The following is a 23,552-nucleotide window of genomic DNA, read 5'->3' on the forward strand; positions in this document are numbered from 1 at the left end:
ATTCCCCTAGAGACAGCATCATGTGGCGATTGAGAATGTGAACTTTCCTGGGCCAAACACCAGTAGTTCATGCCTGTGTTCCTAACTACTGACCAGGCTAAAACCTGAGAATTATGGTTTGAAGCTGGCCCAGACAGTCCATGAGTCTCATCTCCAATTAACTAAGAAAAAGCCACAAGTAAAGCTGTGGCTCAAGTGGTAGAGCTAGCCTTGAGCTAAAAAAAAAATTGCTCAGGGACAGTGTGGAGTCCCCAGGACAGGCAAACAAAGGTCTACTGGAGCCTCTTTCCTACCTTATAACTCTGACTGCCATCAAGTTATTTACCACTCTGTCAGTCTCCTCAAATGTAAGAATAAGACAGTAAATATTTCACAGAAATCCAATGGGAATTAGTGGAAGCATTACTTTGTTACAGAATTATAAATTCTTAGATGGTTTTTAGGAGATAGGTACTCTAAATTTAATGGTAAAAATATGAGTAAACAAGCTAGTGTGGAAAAACTTACTGACAGGGTTTTTTTTGTTTGTAATTATAGAGATTAAATGCCCTAGCTGCACTAGTTCGAGGCAGTCTTCCTAAAATACACAGAAACATTATAACTGCATTGATTACCATTGATGTGCACGCAAGAGATATAGTCACTGAACTTGTGCAAGCCAAGGTAAACATTTGACTGAGGTCAATTCACATACTTATTTCTGAAATATGTGTGTTCTCTACTCTCACATCTGAGATTATGCTTATCACTTTTGTGTAGGTAGACACAGTCAACTCCTTTGACTGGCAGAGGCAACTGCGCTATTACTGGGATGTCGACTTGGATAATTGCGTAGCTAGAATGGCACTTTCTCAGTACACTTACGGCTATGAATATTTGGGAGCCTGTCCAAGATTAGTTATTACTCCTCTCACGGTAAGTGACTGACTTGTGTAAGTTATCACACATGCTTTTCACTCCCCAGTCCTGGGATTTGAACTCAGGGACTCATTTGCCTACCACTTGAGCCATACCCCCAGCCCTTTTTTTCAGGTGGAGTTTTGCTCTCTTTTGTTGGGCCAATTTCCTACCTGTGTCTCCCCAGTAGTTGGGACCATAGGCATGCACCACCATGCCCAGCTTAGTTTTTGAGATTAGCTCTTGTTAATTTTTTTTCCTGGGCTGTTTCTCCAACCACAATCCTCCTATCAAAGCTTCCCAAGTAGCTGGGATTACAGGCATGAGCCACCATACCTGGCAATATGAGTAATGTTTTTAACCAGCATAATTTTTTTTTGGGGGGGTCCGGTCATGGGGCCTGAACTCGGGGCCTGGGCACTGTCCCTCAGCTCTTCAGCTCAAGGCTAGCTCTCTACCACTTGAGCCACAGCGCCACTTCCGGCTTTTTTCTTTTTGCTTATGTGGTGCTGAGGAATCGAACCCAGGGCCTCAGGCATGCAAGGCAAGCACTCTACCACTGAGCCACCTTCCCAGCCCCCAGCATAATTTTTTATCTAGCATAAACTTTTGAAAAGAATTGATGTACTACAACTTTGTAAAACCAAGATTTGCATTATTTAGCTATATACACAGATCTGTGAGTATGTTTCAGTGGTTATAAAATGTTTCATGGGAATAGTGACCCTCTTCCTAAAGAAAGAAAATGACTTAGGAATTTGTGTCCAAAGTCAATTCCTTTAATAATGACAATTTATTGACTTCTTTAGGATCGCTGCTATCTTTGCCTCATGGGGGCTCTGCAGCTTGACCTAGGGGGAGCACCAGCTGGTCCTGCTGGCACTGGGAAAACAGAGACCACCAAAGATCTAGCAAAAGCTCTTGCCATCCAGTGTGTGGTCTTTAATTGTTCTGATGGCTTGGATTACAAGGTACAGTTCATCCGTCTGAATACTAATTTCAGGTGTTTCATGTGGTTCTCTCCGTTTTCAACAAGATATAACAAAACAAGGAGAGAATGGGGTGCTGGTAAACAAGGGGAAAGACCTGGATCAAGGAATGGTTAGAGTAAACAGAACCAGAGGAGCGAATGCATTGTGAGCTGGGTAGCCCAAGAGAAAACTGAGGCCAAGGGAGGTGTTACCAAATGGTAGAAACTTTAAATATCTATGTGTCCGTACATGGAAAGAAATGAGATAAAATATAAGAGGATATCAGTGAAACCAAGGAACAAGAAATAAGCTTACAAGAGAAGATGGGAAATGTAGAGACTTGTGTCTTGACAGCAATATGTATGCGATACAGCATAGTGATAAGGTTCTCGAGCTTTTGGGTCATGGAGCCTTCCACACTCTGCATGTGTGCAAGTGTGCCCGTGCCTGTGCCAGCACTGGTGCTTGGACACAAACTTGTACTCTTCCTTGGCTTTTATGCCCAAAACTGACACTCTACCACTTGAGCCACACCTTCACTTTCAGCTTTTTGGTGGTTAGCTGCAGATAAGAGTCTCGCTGATTTGTCAGTGTAGGCTGGCTTGGAGCTATGATCTCCAGATCTCAGACTCCTGAATAGTCAGATTACAGGCATGAGCTACTGGCACTTGCTCTTACATTCTTACAGATTACATCTGCTGATAATCACCATGTTCGAAATAAAAGTGGGTTATTTATATAATTTTTGTTTTAAAAATTAAAAAGCCGATTCCATGTGAACAAAAACATATTTTGTGTAACACAACTTCCTAAACAAAACAAATTAATTAGCATCATTTTTTTTACTTTTTAAAATCTCTGATGTTTGATGTGCTAGAAAACAGCCAGATTCTCATATTTGCAATATGTTGTTTTGGTTGAAGTATTTCAAGAAAACTAGCTTCAAACAGCTGTGTGCTCTATTAAGAAAGGAATATTAGAGAATGAGGAGACAGATGACACTGTACAAAAGGAAATATATTCATTACCTGACTCACATCAATGTAACCCCTCTGTATATAACTTTGACCTCAAGACTCCTCTAAAAGTACTTTTAGACTTTCACTGATGTTTATTTATTTTTAGTTCTTTTGGTGATTGCTATTAAAATGGCAAAAACATAAATTTATTTCTATGTTTTTCCATATTAACTTTGGACACTTTCCAGAACCTTTAAAGACTATACTGACAGCCAAATGTACACATTATTGTATTGGTACAGTTGTTTGTTTTGCTGAGAGTAAAAACTGTGCAAACCCTTCACGTGGCACACACCGATTGTTCACGGTAGAATTTATGGAATATTAGACCCATAGAGAAAGATCAACATAACTTCACAAAACCTCAAACTCTCAAATGAAAACATTCTAAGAATTTGCAGTAGTAGACTGGTATTTACTTTATTTTTCCATTTTCTTTACTTCTTCTAAAGGACAATGTTTGTGTAGCTATATTGGGCACATGAATCATCTAGAGATCTTTTATTAAATATAAATACATATTCTGGGGAAAGAATGAGAGAAGAGTGATTCTGGTCAAGATGCATTGTAAATATAAATGGACATGTTAATTTTATTGTTATTATTAAGATGTTATAGAAAGGAATTTGTATCATAAGTCAGGTAATCAATACATTTCTTTTTGGAAAATGTCACCAGGACATGTTCAATTTAAACCTCTTTAAAATACATATTCTGATTAAAAATGAAATGCATTTTCTGATTTGTAGATCTTGGGTGGGACCTGAAATGTTAGCTTCTTACATTTCAGAAAATCTACGATGAAATAATGTACTATCTGAAGTTTCCTTTAGCAACAGTAAAAATTGCTGGAAAGTATTGAAAATGGCAGAATGATGGTAATCTTCTACCTCTTATACAAAGTAAAAATGCTTCAAGACAAAATGGTAGAAATAACTCTAAACATTGTTCCCAACGATCACCCAACCGCTAAACACTTGGTCTCTTGAACAAAGGGGAGGGAGAGTCCCTGATGGCCATCCACTGAAAGATTAACCTGGCTTAATCCCACTGTTTGCTTGTCCAACTGAACATAATTTCACCAACTACCAACATTACATTAGGTCCCTATACATCCACTGAGCAGCAAGACCAAAAAAAAAAAAAAAAAAAAAAAAAGATGCCATAATCATGTCTAAAAATGAACACAAACATAAAACAACTCTATCCAAACCACAAAAAATGACTCAACAGCCCTCTCTTCTGGCTACATCAAGTAACTGCTGCATCTTTACCTGTGACAGCTTCTGGTAGGCTGTTCTTAAGCATTCTGGGTAGGTATTTTTATGATATATATCACAGAATTTCCCCTGTTTTCTACCAGCACCTCACTCTGTAGGCTGTTCTTAAGCATTCTGGGTAGGTATTTTTATGATATACATCACAGAATTTCCCCTGTTTTCTACCAGCACCTCACTCCAAATTTAAATTAACTTATATTCTCCAAAAAGATACTCAGATCCTAATACCCAGTACCTGAAGGATTATCTGATTGGTGAACAGAATGATTACAGATGTCATTGATTTAGGATGAACTAATACTGGAATTAGATGTCCAAAGTCTTTCCTCACTCAGATAGCCACAGCTACTCATTTTTCTTCACCACTAGGATTCTGCCATAGACTAAATCAAGAACCATGACCTTATCCCATGAAAGGATACCTTCTGCCCAGAAGGCATCCATCAAGAGGATTCTCTAAAGACAATGGAAGTTTCCATTAGTAGAATTCCCCCAAAGTTTCTGTAAAGTACTTAAGTTTGATTCCTCTGTGCATTGGATTCTTTGAGGATGCATCCAGTTTTTCAGTGGTCAACAGATGTAATAGAAAAGAAAAAACATTGATCAGATTATCATGATACCTAAAAATAAAAATTAGATGTGAATCACTTAAAGAGAAGCAAATTTCTATTTCCTCTTGTAAATAGGTTTCTGACATATAATACAGTTAACTATAACAGTCATGGTCATATTGACATCAAGCTATTGCCGGTTTACAAGTACTGCCTCTCGTCTCTTTAATATTTCAGCCTAGAATTTAATAGCAAATACTGTACCACTGAGCTACCACCCCAAGACAATAGTTTAACTTTTGAAGGAGTTGAACTATGCCATCTAAAATTGAATGTTTTTGTGTCGTTGTTGTTGCTTTCTTTATTTCAGATGATGGGGCGCTTCTTCAGTGGCTTGGCACAGTCTGGGGCCTGGTGCTGCTTTGATGAATTTAATCGAATTGACATAGAAGTTTTGTCAGTTATTGCCCAGCAACTTATCACCATCAGGAATGCCAAAGCTGCAAAGGTAAAACATTGAGGTAGCTTTTCTCCAATTGGTAATGAATCCAGATTATTGCATTTTAGGAAGGACAGTGCTAACTTTAGACAGGCTGGTCCACATTTTTAGTATAATCAATGAAAGCTGTAGCAACAGGACTTACTTGAAAAATTAATTCCTCATCCAAAAGGATGCCCTATGCTGGGACATAGGGATACTAAGATTGTGTGACACAGTCCCTGACCTTTGCTCTTCATGCCACCTCTCTGGCACGCATGTGGGCACGCGCGCGCACACACACACACACACACACACACACACACACACATTGTTCCTCTGATCTCCACACTCTTTTCCTCCTCACATTTCTTCTTCTTGCCTTTGACATTTACTTCCCTGCTCTCTTGCTCTCTCTTTATGCTGTTTTTGCTGGATTCTACCATGCTCATCATAACCTCTAGGTTCAATGTAGTGCTGGTAGAAAAACAAGACAAGTCTGGAGAAACCCAAGAACTCCATCTCTCCATTCCTCAGTAGATGGGGAAATCCAAGGAGGATAGAGGCCAATGTACATTCTAAAGTCTTCCTGTTGATTGACATTTGTTTTAGGCCCACAGGAGCAAGCTCCTGAAGAAGGAGTTTTGTATTTGGAAGCTGATCGCATCCAAGGATGGGAGCAGTTCCTCTACTACTCTTTGTCAGCCTTCTGAGTTAGTCTCCAAAGGGCAGCACTGGGCAGCTTGTACAAACCAGAACTGCCCCCGCCCCTGGCAAAAACTGCGCTGAGTCCCCCATTAGTCCCTTCATCCCTTTCAGAAGAGCCTTCAAACTTCCTCAGACTCCATGAATGAGATTGATCCTGGCCAAGTAGGGTTTCTTGCCTGAGGCTCCAGCTCAGGGACAGAAGTCATTCTCATTAAAAGTGCTCTGATGAAGACTTGAAACAACAAATTACAGAACTAAAAAGAAAGCAAAAATTGGACTTTAATGAGTCCAGTGGTACTAAATGGCAAAGTCATGGTAACTAACTTCTTTTCATTAGACTTTAATCATTTAGTCAGACCTTTGTGAAGTACCTGACACTTTCCCAAGGTTTTAGGTGATGTGTGACACATGGCCCCAACTCTACCTTGGCCTTGCCTGTCTTCCTCAGGTATAGTGTAACCTTCATCCAATGGCCCAACTAGAAACCTTGACTTCGCCATTTGCCCCCCTTACTATCCCAAATTCAAACTGTCACCAAGTTATATTTATTCATAGTTAGTGCCTGTTGGTGGGAGTTGTCCAATCACTCTGGAAATCAGGATGGAAGTTCCTCAAAAAACTATACATAGAGCTTCCCTATGACCCAACAATCCCACTTCTGGGTATTTACCCAAGTGCTCACAAACAAGGCCACTCTAAAGCACAACTATGTTTATCACAGCATTATTCACCATAGCTAAGATATAGAACCAACCCAGATGCCTCTCAGTAGATGAGTAGATTAAGAAAATGTTTTATATATATACATATATATATGTATATATATATATACAATATATACACAACACACACACACACACACACACATACACACACACACACACAATGGAATTCCATCAGAAAAAATGACATGCCCCATTTGTTAGGAAATGAAAAGACTTGGAAAAAAATCATATTGTGAAGTAACCCAGTCCCAAAGAAATGTAGGTCCCATGGTTTCCCTTATTTGGAATAATTAGTATACACATAGGATAATCCTATCAGATAAGCTGAGAAGCTCAAAATCCATGTACATATGACCATATAAGATGATGCTAAGTGAAATGAACCCCAAAATATGGGCACAAGAGGTCTGTCTTTATTGTTATTGTTTTAAATATACCATGTGATTTTATTTTGTTGTTGTTGTTTCCTTTGTATGTTCTTTCCCCTATGGCATATCCCCTGTTGTCACTGTACTTGATTTTGGTACCCTGCATCTTGTATATACATTTGTCCTATCTGGGGAGGAGAATGGGAACAACCAAATGCAACAAGGATACCTACAGGACAATATATTGGAAACTTTACAACTTCGGGCAGGGGGAGGGGTGGAGTGGGGAAGAGTGTGGGAGATGGGGGAGGGAAGGGATAGTGGGACAACAACAGGGGAAGGGGTAACAATGATCGACAAGTAATGCACTCATCGCCTTACTCATGTAACTGTAACCCCTCTGTACAGCATCTTTACAATACAATAAAATAAAATACTTAGTACCTCTCATCCGAACCTCTCAGATTCGGACTCACATTATCTCTCACATTATCTACCCACCTCTCCACTGTTATCTTTTATCCTAATGAGCTCTCTTGTGTTTCTTCCCAATCATGGGACAAAAGCCATTCTTTTTTTTTTATTGTGAAAATACTGTACAGTGGGGTTACAATTACATGGGCAAGATTAATGAGTACATTTCTTATCAAGCATTGTAGCCTCCTCCTTTGTTTCCCCTTCCTATCCCTTCCCATCCCCCCCACCTTATCCTCCCACCCCCACCCCCCACCCCCCCCACCGCACCAAAGTTGTAAAGTTCATTTTCGACATAATGACTTGTACATCTCATTGTTGCAATGAATCCACCTGTATCCCTATTTAGATGATTTGATTTTCCCCTTCCCCTCCACAAATTATACCGACATCAAATACAGTGAAAGCAGGGGTTATACTGTGGGGGAGGGACATACAAAGCAACAAAGACATAATCTTATAAATGTGTTAGAAACAATCGCATGAAAGAAAAAAAAACATTTGAGTACATATCTTAGGCTTAGGGTTCATTTCCCTAACATCACCTTATCTGACCTTTTCTACTTGACTCAGACATATACTAGATATTGCAAATAAGGGAAACCATGGGACCTATGTTTCTTTGGGCCTGACTTACTTCACTTAATATAATTTTTTCCAAGTCTTTCCATTTCCTAACAAATGGGACAATGTCATTCTTTCTGATGGAGGCATAGAATTCCATTGTGTATATATACCACATTTTCTTGATCCATTCATCTACTGAGGGGCATCTGGGTTGGTTCCATATCTTAACTATAGTAAATAGTGCTGCAATAAAAATAGTCATGCTGGTAGCTTTAGTGTGGTCTTCTTTGTAAACATTTGGGTAAATGCCCAAAAGTGGATTGCTGGGTCATAGGGGAGCTCTATGTGGAGTCTTTTGAGGAACCTCCATACTACTTTCCAAAGTGGTTGAACAAGTTTACACTCCCACCAACAATGAAGTAAGGTTCCTTTCTGTCCACATCCCCTCCAGCATCTGTTGTTGTTAGAGTTCTTGATTTTAGCCATTCTAACTGGAGTGAGGTGGTATCTCAATGTTGTTTTGATTTGCATTTCTTTTATGGCTAGGGAGGTTGAGCATTTCTTCATGTGTCTATTGGCCATCCTTCTTTCCTCTTCAGAGAAGTTTCCCTTTAAGTCTTTAGCCCACTTATTTATTGGGCAGTTGTTTCTTTGATGATTTGTTGTTGGGGGATTTAATTTTTTGAGTTCCAAGTATATTTTAGATATGAGACCCTTGTCTGTTGTATGGCTAGTGAAGATCTTCTCCCAATCCGTAGGCTTTCTATTGATCTTGCTAGCTATGTCCTTTGCCATGCAGAAGCTCTGCAACTTCATGCAATCCCATTTGTCCAACTTTTCTTTGATTTGTTGTGTTTCTGGGTCTCTATTAAGAAAATTTCAGCCTGTGCCAAGGAGACCTAGGGTTTCTCCTATTCCATCCTGTAATTTTTTCAGAGTGTCTGCTTTGACTCCGAGATCTTTGATCCATTTGGAGTTGATTCTAGTGCAGGGTGATATATAAGGATCTAGCTTTAGTTTTCTACAAGTAGTTAACCAATTTTGCCAGCACCATTAACTGAAGAGGCTGTCTTTCTTCCATTCTATTTTTTTAGCTCCCTTATTGAAGATTAGATGGCTATAGGTCTGTAGGTCTGTAGGTACATTTCTGGATTTTCAATTCTATTCCATTGGTCCTGAGGTCTGTTCTTGTGCCAGTACCAAGCTGTTTTGATTACTATGGTTTTATAGTAGAGTTTGAAATTTGTATTGATATTCCTCCAGCAGTGTTCTTTCTGTTAAGGAGCATTTTTGCTATTCAGGGTCTTTTATTGTTCCATATGAATTTTTGGATTGCCTCTTCTATTTCCTTGAAGAATGAGGGTGGAATTTTGATGGGTGTCACATTGAATTTGTAGATAGCCTTGGGAAGTATTGCCATTTTCATGATGTTGATCCTTCCAATCCAGGAGCATGGGAGTTTTGCCACTTTCTAAGTTCTGTTTTGATTTCCTTTTTCAGGTTTTTAAAGTTTTCATCATAGAGGTCCTTCACTTCTACAAAAGCCATTCTTTAGCCAAGTGTTCAAGCTGCTTGATGGTCAGGCCTGGAATAGCTATTCTTGCCCCCATGGAACTTCATTACTGATGTCATTTCCTGACATGCACTGCTCTTTCTTATTCCTTCTTCTGCCCAGAGAAGCTACCCTTGCTTATCTATCTGAAATGCCCTCCTTCTTTCTTCAGGGTCCAAACAGGCTGCCTGTTTACCCTATTTGGTTTGCACGCACCTCTATTATAGAATCTTCACTGAAAGTTGCAGTTTCCAGAGCTGGCTACACCCAGCAAGCCTGGAGGCTTCTCTAAGGCTCAAGAGTGAGACCATTTCAAGTTCTGTGCCTCCACAGCTAACCCAGAGGCTCACCTGTAACAGATGTTCAGCAAGCAGCTGCTGCTGAATGCAAGTGAACAGGATGGTACCAAAAATGCAATAGTGGGGCCTCAACCAACAAAGCCTAAGACCAGATTGGAGTATCGCAAGGGATACCAGAAATAGAGAGGAGAGGTTTCAGTGGCCACTAAATCTAAGTTAAATGAAGAGTATAAGCAAAAGATAGTGAAGCCTAGATTTCAAGACTGTGTCAGAAAGAGACAAATTGGGCCAGGCAGAGGCAAGGAGGCAGAGAACTAGAAACACAGCCCAGCAGATATTGGAAGTAAGGATCGAATCGAGAGAGAAATCTCTCTCTTTTCCAACAACAGAAGGCAGTAGTCTGCTTCAATGCTCCTTGCACAAGTCTTATATTCAAGTAATAATTATATGAAATAATTTATGTATATCCAGAAAGTGTTCACTTAAACTTTTTCTCTTTTAACAGCTCTTCAGATTCATGTTTGAGGGACGGGAAATAAAGCTGATTATGACTTGTGCAGCGTTTATCACAATGAATCCTGGATATGCAGGCAGAACTGAATTGCCAGATAATTTGAAAGCCCTGTTTAGACCATTTGCAATGATGGTGCCAAATTATGCTTTGATTGCAGAGGTAAGCCTTATTAAAATGCAAGGTTTAGAGCACAGTTTCTTTTACTTACCATTTGTTTCTTTCAAGGTAGAAGTTTTTTTTTCATGAATTCACCCTACAGTGGTTACACATTGTTTGCTTTTCAGTATAGGTACGATTGTTATCATGTAAACTGTTTTACTAAATGTTTGGCTATTTTGTTTTTTAGTGTTATGTACATAATGTTCCAAATGATATCTAGAACATACTCAATATATTGATTTACTGAAATGAATCAATGAGTTTAATTACTTAGTTAAATGGGGGGGGGTGTCAATTCATCTCTGAGTTAAGATGTCCAAATTAGTCCTAAAATACTATGTTAGTATCACTTCTCTTTGCCCACAATTTTTATTAGATTCAAGAATGTTGGATAGAAACTATGATTATTACTATGATTATTAGGATGTGGATTTATTTGTAAGTCTGTAGCAACTTAGTCAGTAAACAGTAACCACTAATAGCTTCATCAATACATCTTTCAATTTAAGCTGTCTTTGTTTCTTAGTCCATTTGTGAATAAATTTTACTTGCATTTCTCAAGGTACTTTTTATTGATGTAGAGTTCATACACAAGAAAGTATACAGCTTTGCAAGTTCCTACACACATATATGTCTTTCTGACCACCAACACCTTTGAGCATTCTCAGGATTCCATAAGATCCCTGTGCTCAGCACTGAATTTCTTTCTTTCTTTCCTTCTTTCTTTTTTCCTTTATTCCTTTCCTTCATTCTTTCTTCCTTTCTTACTTTTTTTGTTGTTGTTGTTGGTTGTGGGGCTTGAATTCTGGGCCTGGGCACTGTCCCTGAGCTCTTCATCTCAAGGTTTGTGCTCTACCACTTGAGCAACAGTGTCATTTCTGGTTTTCTGGTGGTTAATTGGAGATAAGAGTCTCATGGGCTCTGTCTGGCTTTGAACTGCATTCCTCAGATTCAACCTCCTGAGTAGCTATGATTACAGATGTGAGCCACCTGTGCCTGGCTTAATTTCTTTCTTCTGTTCTCTATTTCTTTTCCTAGTACTGAAGTTTGAACTGAAGTTCTTGTGCTCTCACTTGGCTTTTCTTGATCAAGACTGGTGTTCTGCCACTTGAGCCACACCTCCACTCCCAGCTTTTTGCTTATTAATTGGAGATATGAGTGTTGTAGGCTTTTCTGACCAAGGTGGCTTTGAACTTTGATTCTCAGATCTCAATCTCAAGAGTATCTAGAATTACAGATGTGAGCCACCAGGGCCCAAATCAGCATTGGATTTCTTTCTCCCCCACCCCACCTCCTCTCTCTCTCTGTCTGTCTCTCTCTTTCTCTCTCTCCTCTCTCCCCCCTCCTTCTCCTTCTTTCTTTCTTCTTTCTTCCTTCCTTTCTTTCTTTCTTTCTTTCTTTCTTCCTTCCTTCCTTTCTTTCTTTCTTTCTTTCTTTCTTTCTTTCTTTCTTTCTTTCTTTCTTTCTTCCTTTCTTCCTTTCTCTTTTGTTGTGCTGGTCCTGGAGTTTGAACTTGGGGCTGGGCACTGTCCCTGAGCTATTTTTTGCTCAAGGCTAGTACACTACCACTTGAGCCACAACTCTACTTCTGGATATTTAGTAGTTCATTGGAGATAAGAGTCTCACAGACTTACCTGGCTACAATCTGAGATTCTCAGATCTGCCTCCTGAATATCTAAGATTTACAGGCATGAACCACCAGCACCTGACTTTAGCATTGAATTTCTTAATAAGATGTAGAACTCGTTTTAGAGGGGAATACCTTAGAAATACAGGTTATTTGTATAGCTAATGAACTCCTTCACTAACATCTAATTCAAAATATCCATCTACATGATGGATATTGACTAAGACTTGAACAGGCCTATCAAGCCCAATCATTAGAAGAATTACAGCACGCAGCACACCTCAGAGATATCTCCGTAGCTTCTCAATGCATGGAGGTGAAGATACTTAAGTCAGGTAATACCTTCACCCTTGATTTTCTCTATGAATAAGCACAATGAATGACTTGCTCATTATCCCAAGCTGGTAGAAAGAAAGCTGGGTTTAGAACCAGCTCCAACATTTTATTCCTATCTCATGATTTGTCCTGTTATTACATTGTTCAGTACTAGAACTAGACAGATTTTAACATACCAGTCTTTACATGTTGTTTCTACAAATTGAATACTCAGGGTCTATAATCAGTAAATACTTTTAAACACCTGCAGTGTTCAAAGCACCATGTAAATTGATGATAGAGCAATGAACAAAAGAGACACCCGTAAGAAATCTCTACATCATTCCAACTCCGACTTGTGAAGCTAACAGTATTTGGGGCAGATCATGAATAGAAAGAAAGGTCCACTCCAATGTCTGTTGTCAAAGCACACTAGGCTTCATCAATTAATTGTGTGTGTGTGTGTGTGTGTGTGTTGGTTAGTTAGTTGGTTGTCCCAGAGCGTTTTTGCTCAAGGCTGGCACTCTACCAATTGAGCTGCAGCTACATTTCTGGCTTTCTGGATTTGGGGTGGTTGATGGGAGCTAAGAACCTCACAGACTTTCCTGCCTGGGCTGGCTTCAAATTGTGCTTCTGAGATCTCAGCCTCTTGAATAGCTAGGATTACAAGTGAGAGACACTGGCATCCAGTGTCCCTCAATTCATTTAACCAAGTATGTGGAAACCTCTCAGGAGCAGAGAAACCACATAGCCAGAAGAGAACCTGAAAATCTTTGCACAGCTTCTGTGGACACCTAAGGAACCCAAAGGGAGCAGGAAGCAATCCTGTCCCAGAAGGGTGGGAATTCATGTTAGACTGGAGAAGCCCCATCTTGCTTTTGTACTCAGGATTTATAACACCATCCAACCTCCATGGATACAATTTCAAAAGCTATCACTAAGATCACATCTTCATTTAGAGAGAAGGCTGAACCAGTGCCCTGATATTCCTCTGTATAGCATTCCGTGACAGAAAACTCTTTCTCTTAACATCATCACATCCTGAAGTATTCTCTCTCCCTCTTTGTCTGTCTGTCTCTCTCTGTCTGTATTGAACTCAAAGATACTCACTTGCACTTGCTTAGAAAGTGCTCTATTACTTACACATTCAGTCCTTTTCTTTTGTGCTCTGCTTTTGTTTTTTGCTGTTGTTTTGTTTTATTTGGTCATGGGGCTTGAACTCTGGGCCTGGACACTGGCCCTGAGCTCTTCAGCTCAAGGCTAGCATTCTACCACTTGAGCCACAGTGCCACTTCCAGATTTCTTGTGGTTAATTGGAGATGAGTCTCACAGACTTTCCTGCCCGGGCTGTTTTTAAACCCTCATATCTCAGCTTCCTGAGAGATAAGGTGGGATAGGTCTCACTTTTTTCACAAGCCAGCTTGAACTGCAATCCTCCTGTTTTATACTTCTACCTATAACTGGGATTACAGGCACCTAACTACCTGTAGAGCTTTCTTCTGTAGAGATGGGGTCAATAACTTGTTCTGCTCAAGCTAACCTGGAACCAACCATGATCCTCTTGATCTCCACCTTCCAAGGAGCTAGGATAACAGGTTTGAGCCACCACACATGGTATTACATCTCTTGTGATAGAACAACATGGAAAGGTATGATGCCCAGAGCAGACTCTGAATACACTGGTGTTATGCCAATAAGTTGCCAGCAAAACAAGATAAGAAGAACTTTGTTCTATTGTTTTATTCTAGGTAATTCTATATTCTGAAGGATTTGAATCCAGTAAAGTATTAGCACGAAAGATGACTCAGATGTACAAGCTCTGCAGCGAACAGCTGTCTCAGCAGGATCATTATGACTTTGGCATGAGAGCTGTAAAGTCCGTACTGGTCATGGCTGGGTAAGAAACAAAAGTGATCCGCAGTGAAATTCCAAAACATGTCATCACAGGTATTCACTGCCTCAAATGCTCTTAGAGCAAGGCTTGAGTCATAGCTAGTGATAAGCGACTGAGCAATGTTAGCTCTTGCCGACATCCATCCTTTGGCACACCCATGACACCCTTCCTATGACATCCCATCACGGTTGTCCTCAGCCTGAACATGAACCTAAGCAAGCTTCAGCTCATTCATTTCCCCCAAACGCCTCACCTCCATTGGGTTTTAGGATACCAAACCCTTTGCCATTATCAGACAGTTTGATATGCATGCACAATAAAGTGAGTTACATTTGTGCCTAAAAGAAGCCTGGAGGGGCTGGGAAGGTGGCTCAGTGGTAGAGTGCTTGCCTTGCATGCCTGAGGCCCTGGGTTCGATTCCTCAGCACCACATAAGCAAAAAGAAAAAAGCTGAAGTGGCGCAGTGGCTCAAGTGATAGAGCGCTAGCCTTGAGCTGAAGAGCTGAGGGACAGCGCCCAGGCCCAGAGTTCAGGCCCCACGACCGGACCCCCCTCCAAAAAATAGCAGATTCTGAAAACATTTAGAAATTTAAAAAAAAAAAAAAAAGCCTGGAGACTTCAAAGAAACTTCACTATTCTATAGTCAATTCAGATGTCAGAAACTCCATCTCTGCCTTCACAGTGTGGACCAAGCCTGAGCTGCTATCTCGATTCCAGCAAAGCATGAGTCTTTCCTCATTTCAAGCCTCAACTTCTCTCTGTAACTACATAGAGTCCCCAACTTACCCAGAGTCTCTGAAGCAATGTCTTCCTTCCAGTCCTTCCTTTCAAGCCATGACTCACTGATAATATGGACCAATGTCTCTATACTTTCAGGGCTTCTGCAGCTTTACAAGAATCTCCTTCCCTCTCAATTCACTCTGCTCCCTTAACTTCCAAGATTTGATATGTCTCCTTTTTGGGGAATTGCCATTTATGGATGAAAGAACTAGGAAGTTCAGAAACCTTTGCTCTTAACAGGACTGCAGCCTCATAGGCAAGACTAAGAGTATACTAAAGTATACATACAGTGTGGCCAAGACAACAATAGGGCTGTGCCCAGCCTTTCCTGGGAAGGAGAAGAGAGGGTACAGTGGCTTCCCAGAGAAGGGAGTAACTGGGCTGGGTTTTGAAAGGTAAATAAGTGTTTGCAAAAGAGCAAGGCATCACATTCTGGACAAAAAAGTACTAGAATGGATGCTGTCACAATACATTCAGGGAGCTGTAAACTTACGTTGAGTAAAGCTTGCCTTTTGGGGAGAGAGGTTGGAAAAATACAATTTCACCTTCCTCAGGACTATATAGCCAGTTCATGATCTGTGCCTGTGTTATGACGGAGATGGACACTGGGACACAAAAGAAAACAAGTGTCTGCTTCTAGCCAGAACTCAAGCAGAATTCCTGACCCATGGTTTATAAATCACACTCAGTTTTATGTTCTTGCAATGATACATGAACTATTCATTTGAATTTAGATCTTTAAAAAGAGAGAATCCAGACCTAAGCGAAGACGTGGTACTGATAAGAGCTTTGCGAGACTCCAACTTGCCAAAATTTCTAACAGATGATGCCCTTCTGTTCAGGTAAGTTTCTGTGTGTCACAGAACAGAGCATCATATTCACATAGGGTAAACAGGTGCTCTTCGGTCATTTTCATTCTAAAAAGCTGATACATTTCTCATGTTCCTGGAGTTTCCAATTACAGTTTAAGAACTGTCTAGTTCAAATTGAAGATAATAAACTTTCACAATTATTCTAACCACTTTTTGTAAAATATTAATCACCAGCCAGACGCTGGTGGCTCACGCCTGTAATCCTAGCTACTCAGGAGGCTGAGATCTGAGGATAGCGGTTCAAAGCCAGCCCAGGCAGGAAAGTCCCCGTGAGACTCTTATCTCCAATTAACCACCAGAAAACTGGAAGTAGCTAGTAGAGTGCTAGCCTTGAGCTGAAGAGCTCAGGTACAGCGCCCAGGCCCAGAGTTCAAGCCCCATGACCAACCCCCCCCCAAAATAAATTTAATCACCAGACTGTGTGATATACAAATTTGCATTAGAGTACAGGTGTCAAGCCTCAAACATTGCTCCGTTGGGGGGGGGGGTAGGCAGAGAACACAGACTGAGAGCTTAACATAAATGTTATTGGTTTTATCTACTTCATTATTGTTTAATTTTGTTTTTCCAACTCATATGTGTACATAGAATTAAAAATGAAATCATTTCACAAATAAGTTTCATGGTAAATAATTATTTACCCTTCACCAACCCCAAGTCCCACAGACAATCATTTTTCAACTCCCATTTTATCTTGCTATTCCCATCCATACTTCATAGTGCCATGCATCTGCCATTCGTGTGTGTGTGTGTGTGTGTGTGTGTGTGTGTGTGTGTGTGTGTGTGTATACCAATAACTGAGACTTGAACTCAGGGCCTCTGCTCTACTTCTTGAGCCAAAACTGTAGTTAGGCATTTCACTGGTTAATTGAAGATGAAGTCACTTTACTTTTCTGTCTGGGATGATTTCCAACCACAATTCTTCTTTTTTTAAATAAGTTTTTTATTGTGAAAATACTGCACAGAGGGGTTGTAGTTACATGAGCAAGGTAATGAGTACATTTCTAATCAAGCATTGTTGCCCACTCCTCTGTTTTTCCCCTTCCATCCCTTCCCTCCCATCTCCACAATTACACTCCCCCCCACACCGCCTAAATTATAAAGTTCGTTTTTTGACATAGCGTCTTGTATGTCTCATTGTTGTTGCAATGTGTCCACCTGTATCCCTATTTAAACAATTTGTTTTTTTCCCTTCCCCTCCCCAAATCATACCAACATCAAATACAGATTTATTTTATTGTAAAGATACTGTACAGAGGGGTTACAGTTACATGAGTAAGGTAATGAGTACATTTCCTGTCAAACATCGTTACCCCCTCCAACCACAATTCTTTAGGTCTCAGCCTCCTGAGTAGCTATGATTACAGATGTGAACCACTGGTGCCTGCTTTGGTATATCTTCAATACTAAAGGGAAAATAAGAATATGTAATGCATTTTTTCCATTCTACCTGTCCTCACAGAATAGATATATTCTAATACAACTTGAGTGAAATATCCAATTTTTTTAGCATTGCAAGTATATAAATATTACCCACTATAGAGCCATGCTATATTAGCTTAGTTTTTATATTTTAATATATGTATATTTATTTACACACATTTTTAACACTTAACATTTCAATTAATTGTACAAAGAAGTCTTGTTGTGGCATTTTTAACATGCATATAATGTACTTTGATAAATTCACACTCTGTTACTCGTTTTCATCCCTATCCCCACTTTCAATTTCTTTTATTTTTTTTTACCAGTACCAGAATTCATAGCCCCACGCACACTCCACTTCATTGCTCAAGCCAGTGCTCTGCTATGTGCACCACACCTCTAATCCAAGTATTTTGCTGGTAGTTGGAAATGAAGCCTCACAGACTTTTCTGCCCAGTGAACCTTGATACTCTAAGATTGACCTCCAGGTCTCAGTCTCCTGAGTAGCTAGGGTTCCCTGGTGCCTACCTTTTAAAATAGTTACAAGTTTTATTATTTTACTTCATACCTATATAAAGTGCTTTGAACATATTTGTCAACTCAATATTTTTCTTTCTTCCAGAGTGTTAATGTATCTTAGTACATTTTGATATTTCTAGAAGAGATTCTTGGAAACAACTTTCCTGGGCCACAGGGTTTCCATATTTTTAATTTAAATTAGACTCTATTAAGTTGTCCTCTAAATACATAAAGTATGGGCTGGAAGGTGGCTCAGTGGTAGAGCGCTTGCCTTGCATGCCTGAAGCCCTGGGTTCGATTCCTCAGCACCACATAAGCAAAAAGAAAAAAGCCAGAAGTGGCACTGTGGCTCAAGTGGTAGAGCGCTAGCCATGAGCTGAAGAGCTGAGGGACAGTACCCAGGCCCAGAGTTTAGGCCCCACAACTGGACCCCCCCAAAAAATACATAAAGTATTTTATCCTTTTACATTTATATAAATGACTTTATGGAAATGCCTATTTCTCATTAAGTGTTTTAAAGAGAAGCCATATACAGAAGCCTATTTTTAATACACATTGCTTTAATTACTAATGTCATTGAGCTTCATTTGCTGTGTTTATTGGTCATTTGTATTTATTGTTCTTAGAGTATTTTTCCTTTATGCTCTTCTATGTGAGTATCTATAGGAACTCATAGCTTTAATCTGATATAAACATTAGAAACATCTAGATCTGTCATTCTCTAAGTTATATATAAACGATTTTATCCTACAAAAGTTTATCTGTCTACTTTAATTTTTTTCACTTTACCAACTTTTAATTGCACAGTTATAGATTTTCTGTCTCTTCTTTTTTTTTTTTTGGTCAGTTATCGGGCCTGAACTCTGGGCCTGGGCACTGTCCCTCAGCTCTTCAGCTGAAGGCTAGTATTCTACCACTTGAGTGTCAGTCCCACTTCCAGCTTTTTCTGCTTATGTGGTGCTGAGGAATCGAAGCCAGGGCCTCATGCATATAAGGCAAGCACTCTACCACTGAGCCACCTTCCCAGCCCCTTTCTATCTCTTCTTACCTCTTATCTCTTCTACTCCCATCTAATATTCTTGTCATTTTATGTCTTTACTGTGTCTCAGATGTAGTTAGTACACTTGGTAAGGAGAGGAGTTCATTTCTTTCTTCGCATAGAAACTTCTCCTGAAAACTTTCTCATAGAACAGTCCACTTTGCCCTTCCTCTCTTTTTTCTACCTCATACCAATTTTCTATTTCAATTTCCCTCTGGTTTTGCTGAGGGCCCACATATTTTAGTGGTATAATTATAAAAAAAAAACTTGATAAACTCATCACTATAACACATACTATCGTCAAATACAGAATCATAAAACATATCACTTGTCCCCAAGATATCCTTCTATTATACTTAAGAACACTGGCCCACTGTACAAGAAACAAAATCATACAGTATACTAGAAAAAGATGACATTATGGTAAAGCATGTAGAACAGTCTTACTATGTATGCCCAAAGAATCAATTAATTGTAACAAATCTGGAAAAACAGCAATGACAAGTGGTTCATAATTGACATTTATTTTTGTTTTGTCAGCGGAATCATATCTGATCTTTTTCCTGGAGTCCAAATTCCAGAACATGATTATGGTATTTTACAGTCAACAATTGTGGATGTCATGACTGAACAAAACCTTCAGCCTGAGCTGTGTATGGTTAAAAAAGTAATACAGTTCTACGAGACTATGCTTGTGAGGCATGGTGTTATGTTAGTTGGGCCAACAGGAGGTGGTAAGACCACAGTTTACCAAGTTCTGGCAGAAACTTTAGGGAATTTACAGAAACTTGGCATAAACAATCCCTTTTATCAAGCAGTAAAAACTTACGTTCTTAATCCTAAATCAATCACAATGGGTGAATTATATGGTGAAGTGAATAACATAACGTTGGAATGGAAAGATGGTTTGATGGCTCTAAGTGTGAGAGCAGCTGTAAATGATACTTCAGAAGACCATAAATGGATCATAAGTGACGGGCCAGTGGATGCTCTTTGGATTGAAAATATGAACACAGTATTGGATGATAACAAGATGCTTTGCCTGGCTAACAGTGAAAGGATTAAACTCACACCTCAAATCCACATGCTGTTTGAGGTAAACGTATGATCACTGAAGTGAAACCATTCATCAAGTTGGCATGCTTCCATTAGCTTCTTTTTTTCTTACAATGATATGTCATTTGTCTGTGTGATAGTGTTTAGTTCATTTAGTGAATATTTATTAGACTATTCTCTTGTAATAGATTATAAATCCTGACCAAACATCAAAAATTATCCTATGGCTCTATGAACAGGAAGTTAATTTCAGCATCTATTCTTTTGGGGTTTTTGGTTTGTCTATCATAAGGCTTGAACTCAGGCCCTGGACACTGTCCCTGATCTCTTTTGCTCAAGGCTAGTGCTCTGCCATTTTGAGCCACAGCTCCACTTCTGGTTTTCTGGTGGTTAATTGGAGATAAGAGTCTTACAGTCTTTCTTACCCCTGCTGGCTTCAACCGTGATCTTCAGATCTCAGCCTCCTGAGTAGCTAGAATTACAGGCCTGAGCCGCCAGCACCCAGATCACACTTGGTTTCTTTTGAAGGCAAATATATATATATATATATATATATATATATATATATATATATATATATAGTTTTAAATTAGAGGCCGGGCATTGTCCCTTAGCTTTTTCACTGAAGGCTGATTCTTTACCACTTACACCACAACTCCACTTCTGCTTATAAATTGATCATAAGAGTCGCATGGTCAGCCTTCTTACCTAGGCTATCTTCAAACTGCTCAGCCTCCTAAGTAGCTAGCATTATTAGAATGAGCCTCTAGTACCCAGCTTAAATTATTTCTTTTTTTATTTAATTTTATTTTATTTGTGAACATACTGTACAGAGGAGTTACAGTTACATGGGCAGGATAATGCATACATTTCTTACCACCAGCTTAAATTATTTCTAAGTTAAAAACCTGTTATATAAATGAATCATCTCACTGTAGTATAAATATTCGGTGAAGGATTGAAAGAAAATTGTGGATCAGATACTGATAGAAAACACTGTGCAAGATACCGCCTGGGCATTGTTCATTTCTCAAATATTCATCGAATGCCTACAGTGTTCTATATATTTCGCTAGGTGCTGGAATACAAGAATGAGGGTGAGGACTAAAGTAAAGAGAAATAAAGAACATCAGACACGCCTATTCCTGGCCATAGGGATTGACAGTATCCTCCTATATTTGTGGGATGTTTGTCACCCTACATTTCACTTAACTTTCTTCTTGCATTTCATATTACTTATTGCTCTCCCCCTCCCCTCCACATAAAGCCCATCAGTGTTAACTTAAACTTTCAGAGGTATGAATCATTAATGTTGAAGTTAGATGGATAAGGAAGGTAGTGTGTTAGCTACTTCCTGACCCACATTTTTCAATTTTAGGTACAAGATCTAAAGGTAGCCTCCCCTGCCACTGTCAGTCGATGCGGGATGGTGTTTGTGGATCCTGAAGAACTGAAATGGATGCCTTACGTGAAAACATGGATGAAAGATATTTCTAAAAATGTAAGTACAACCAGGTATTTCCCCCATATCTCCATCTGTTGGACCTCACAGTGCACAAGTGGCAATAAGTTAAGGTATCATTGTGCTTTATTAAGGGAATTCCATCTGTCCTTCTAAGGACTCTTGGATCCTCCAGGAATGTTTATATAACACTTGAGTCCACCCTTAAATCTAGTACCTCACCTTGTCAGCCTGCCTAGTCTCTCTCCTACCTGCCCTCCTCTGCCTGGCTTTGCATTTTCCTGAAGACACAGTTGAAAGAGACTGAGGCACTGGGAAAGACTTGCAGGAGGCCTGGAGGTATTAAAAGGAAATTATAATGAAAAGAACATTGAAATCTACACATAGATTGCTTTGTAGGTGTGTTGACTTTTCTTATACCCATCACAAAACAGTATAAAAGGAGGAAAGATTTATTTTGGCTCACATTTTCACAGGTTTTAGCCCATTGTGTCGAGGAGAGCATGGCAGAGCAGAGCAGCTCACATCCTGGCTGTCTGGAAGGGGAAAGGGATGTCTGGTTAATGTGTTTCCCCCGCTTTTCCCCTTTTAGTCCTTCCCTGTCCCCAGCCTCTGGGATAGTGCAGGTCTTCAATCAGGGCAGGTCCTCTTCACTCAGTTAACCCTCTCTAGAAATGTTGACAATCAAGGTTCACTATCATAGCCTCTAATGCCTCTGAGAACCATTAAAAAAATTTGTTTTTACTGTCACCCTAATTGCAGGTGTATAAAACCTAAGACACACCTAACCTTAAAAGCAAGATTCCACCCAAAATGAAGAAAAGCTTCTACATTCTTTTTTTTAAGTAATTTTATTGTTATCATTATTAAGGTGTTGTTCAGAGGGGTTCACATTTCCTAAGTCAGGTAATAAGTACATTTCTTTTCCCCACCCCCCTCCTTCCTTCTTTTCCAGAACAATTCAACTCACAGCAGCCTCTGGACTTTCTCCAGGCTAAACAGGAGTTTCTCTTCATCTAAGATTGACACGTAGTCTTTCAATGTATTTTTTTTTCTACCAGGTCATTCCCCACTCCAACAATGTCATCCTTTTCTGACTCCTTCATTCTTAGATATCAATATTTTAAGAATCGTATAGCATCATTTCATATTAACCTTATTAAAGAAGCAGTTCTCGGAACGGAGAGCTTTCATCATGTGCCTCCTTAATATTTTAAACCTTTTTTAAATAAGTTTTTCTTGTGAAAATACTGTACAGAGGGGTTACAAATAGTTTAAACCTTCTTGAAGTCCCTTTTTTTAAGGGGCAGACTTTATTATTCTTAGAGACGTTTTAGATTTACAGGAAAATTGCTTACAAAGATCAGAAACTACCCATGTGCTCCCTCTCTTCCAAAGTGTCCCTTGTTTTTAACATCTTGCAATGATGTAGTATCTTTGTTAAAATTGATGAGCTACTACCTGTACAATGCTTTTTATTAACCAAAGTCCAGGCTTTCCAGTAGTGCCTACTCTTCATTTTGTACAGTTTAGGGTTTTGGGGGGTTTTTTTGGTCGGTCGTGGGTCTTGAGCTCTGGGCCTGGGCACTGTCCCTCAGCTCTTCAGCTCAAGGTGAGCGCTCTACCACTTGAGCTACAGCGCCACTTCTGGTTTTCTAGTGGTTTACTGGAGATAGGAGTCTCACGGTCTTTCCTGCCTGGGCTGGCTTTGAACCATGATCCTCAGATCTCAGCCTCCTGAGTAGCTAGGATTATAGGCATGAGCCACTGGCACCTGGCTATGGTTTTATATAATGCATAATGTCAGCTCTCCACTATTATAGTATCACACATTAAAATTCTCTCTACCTATTCATTTTTCTTTCTAGCTGTCAGTTGCTAGCAGTCACCCATCTATTTACTGTCCCTGTAGTTTTACCATTTCTTGAAGGTCATACTGGGATCACACAGTACAAAGCTTTTGTGGATTGGCTCTTTAAAAAAAAAAAACTTAGTAACATG

General features: G+C 39.6%; 1 protein-coding gene across 3 annotated transcripts in view; it reads left to right on the forward strand.

Moving 5' to 3' along the window:
- Dnah6 (dynein axonemal heavy chain 6) overlaps nt 1-23,552 on the forward strand; it is a 196,070-nt gene that overhangs the window by 77,230 nt on the left and 95,288 nt on the right. For 2 of the 3 annotated variants that reach the window (XM_069989108.1, XM_069989110.1), the window contains 9 exons: nt 538-663; nt 760-915; nt 1,707-1,868; nt 5,089-5,226; nt 10,395-10,562; nt 14,253-14,401; nt 15,913-16,020; nt 19,574-20,129; nt 21,468-21,590. In XM_069989108.1, coding sequence (XP_069845209.1) covers nt 538-663; nt 760-915; nt 1,707-1,868; nt 5,089-5,226; nt 10,395-10,562; nt 14,253-14,401; nt 15,913-16,020; nt 19,574-20,129; nt 21,468-21,590 — 1,686 coding nt within the window. The remainder of the gene's footprint in view (nt 1-537; nt 664-759; nt 916-1,706; nt 1,869-5,088; nt 5,227-10,394; nt 10,563-14,252; nt 14,402-15,912; nt 16,021-19,573; nt 20,130-21,467; nt 21,591-23,552) is intronic. The other variant, XM_069989109.1, reaches the window with a different exon arrangement.

This window comes from Dipodomys merriami, unplaced genomic scaffold, assembly GCF_024711535.1.
Source record: "Dipodomys merriami isolate MVZ:Mamm:240054 unplaced genomic scaffold, mDipMer1.0.p SCAF_37, whole genome shotgun sequence".
Lineage (NCBI taxonomy): Eukaryota > Metazoa > Chordata > Mammalia > Rodentia > Heteromyidae > Dipodomys > Dipodomys merriami.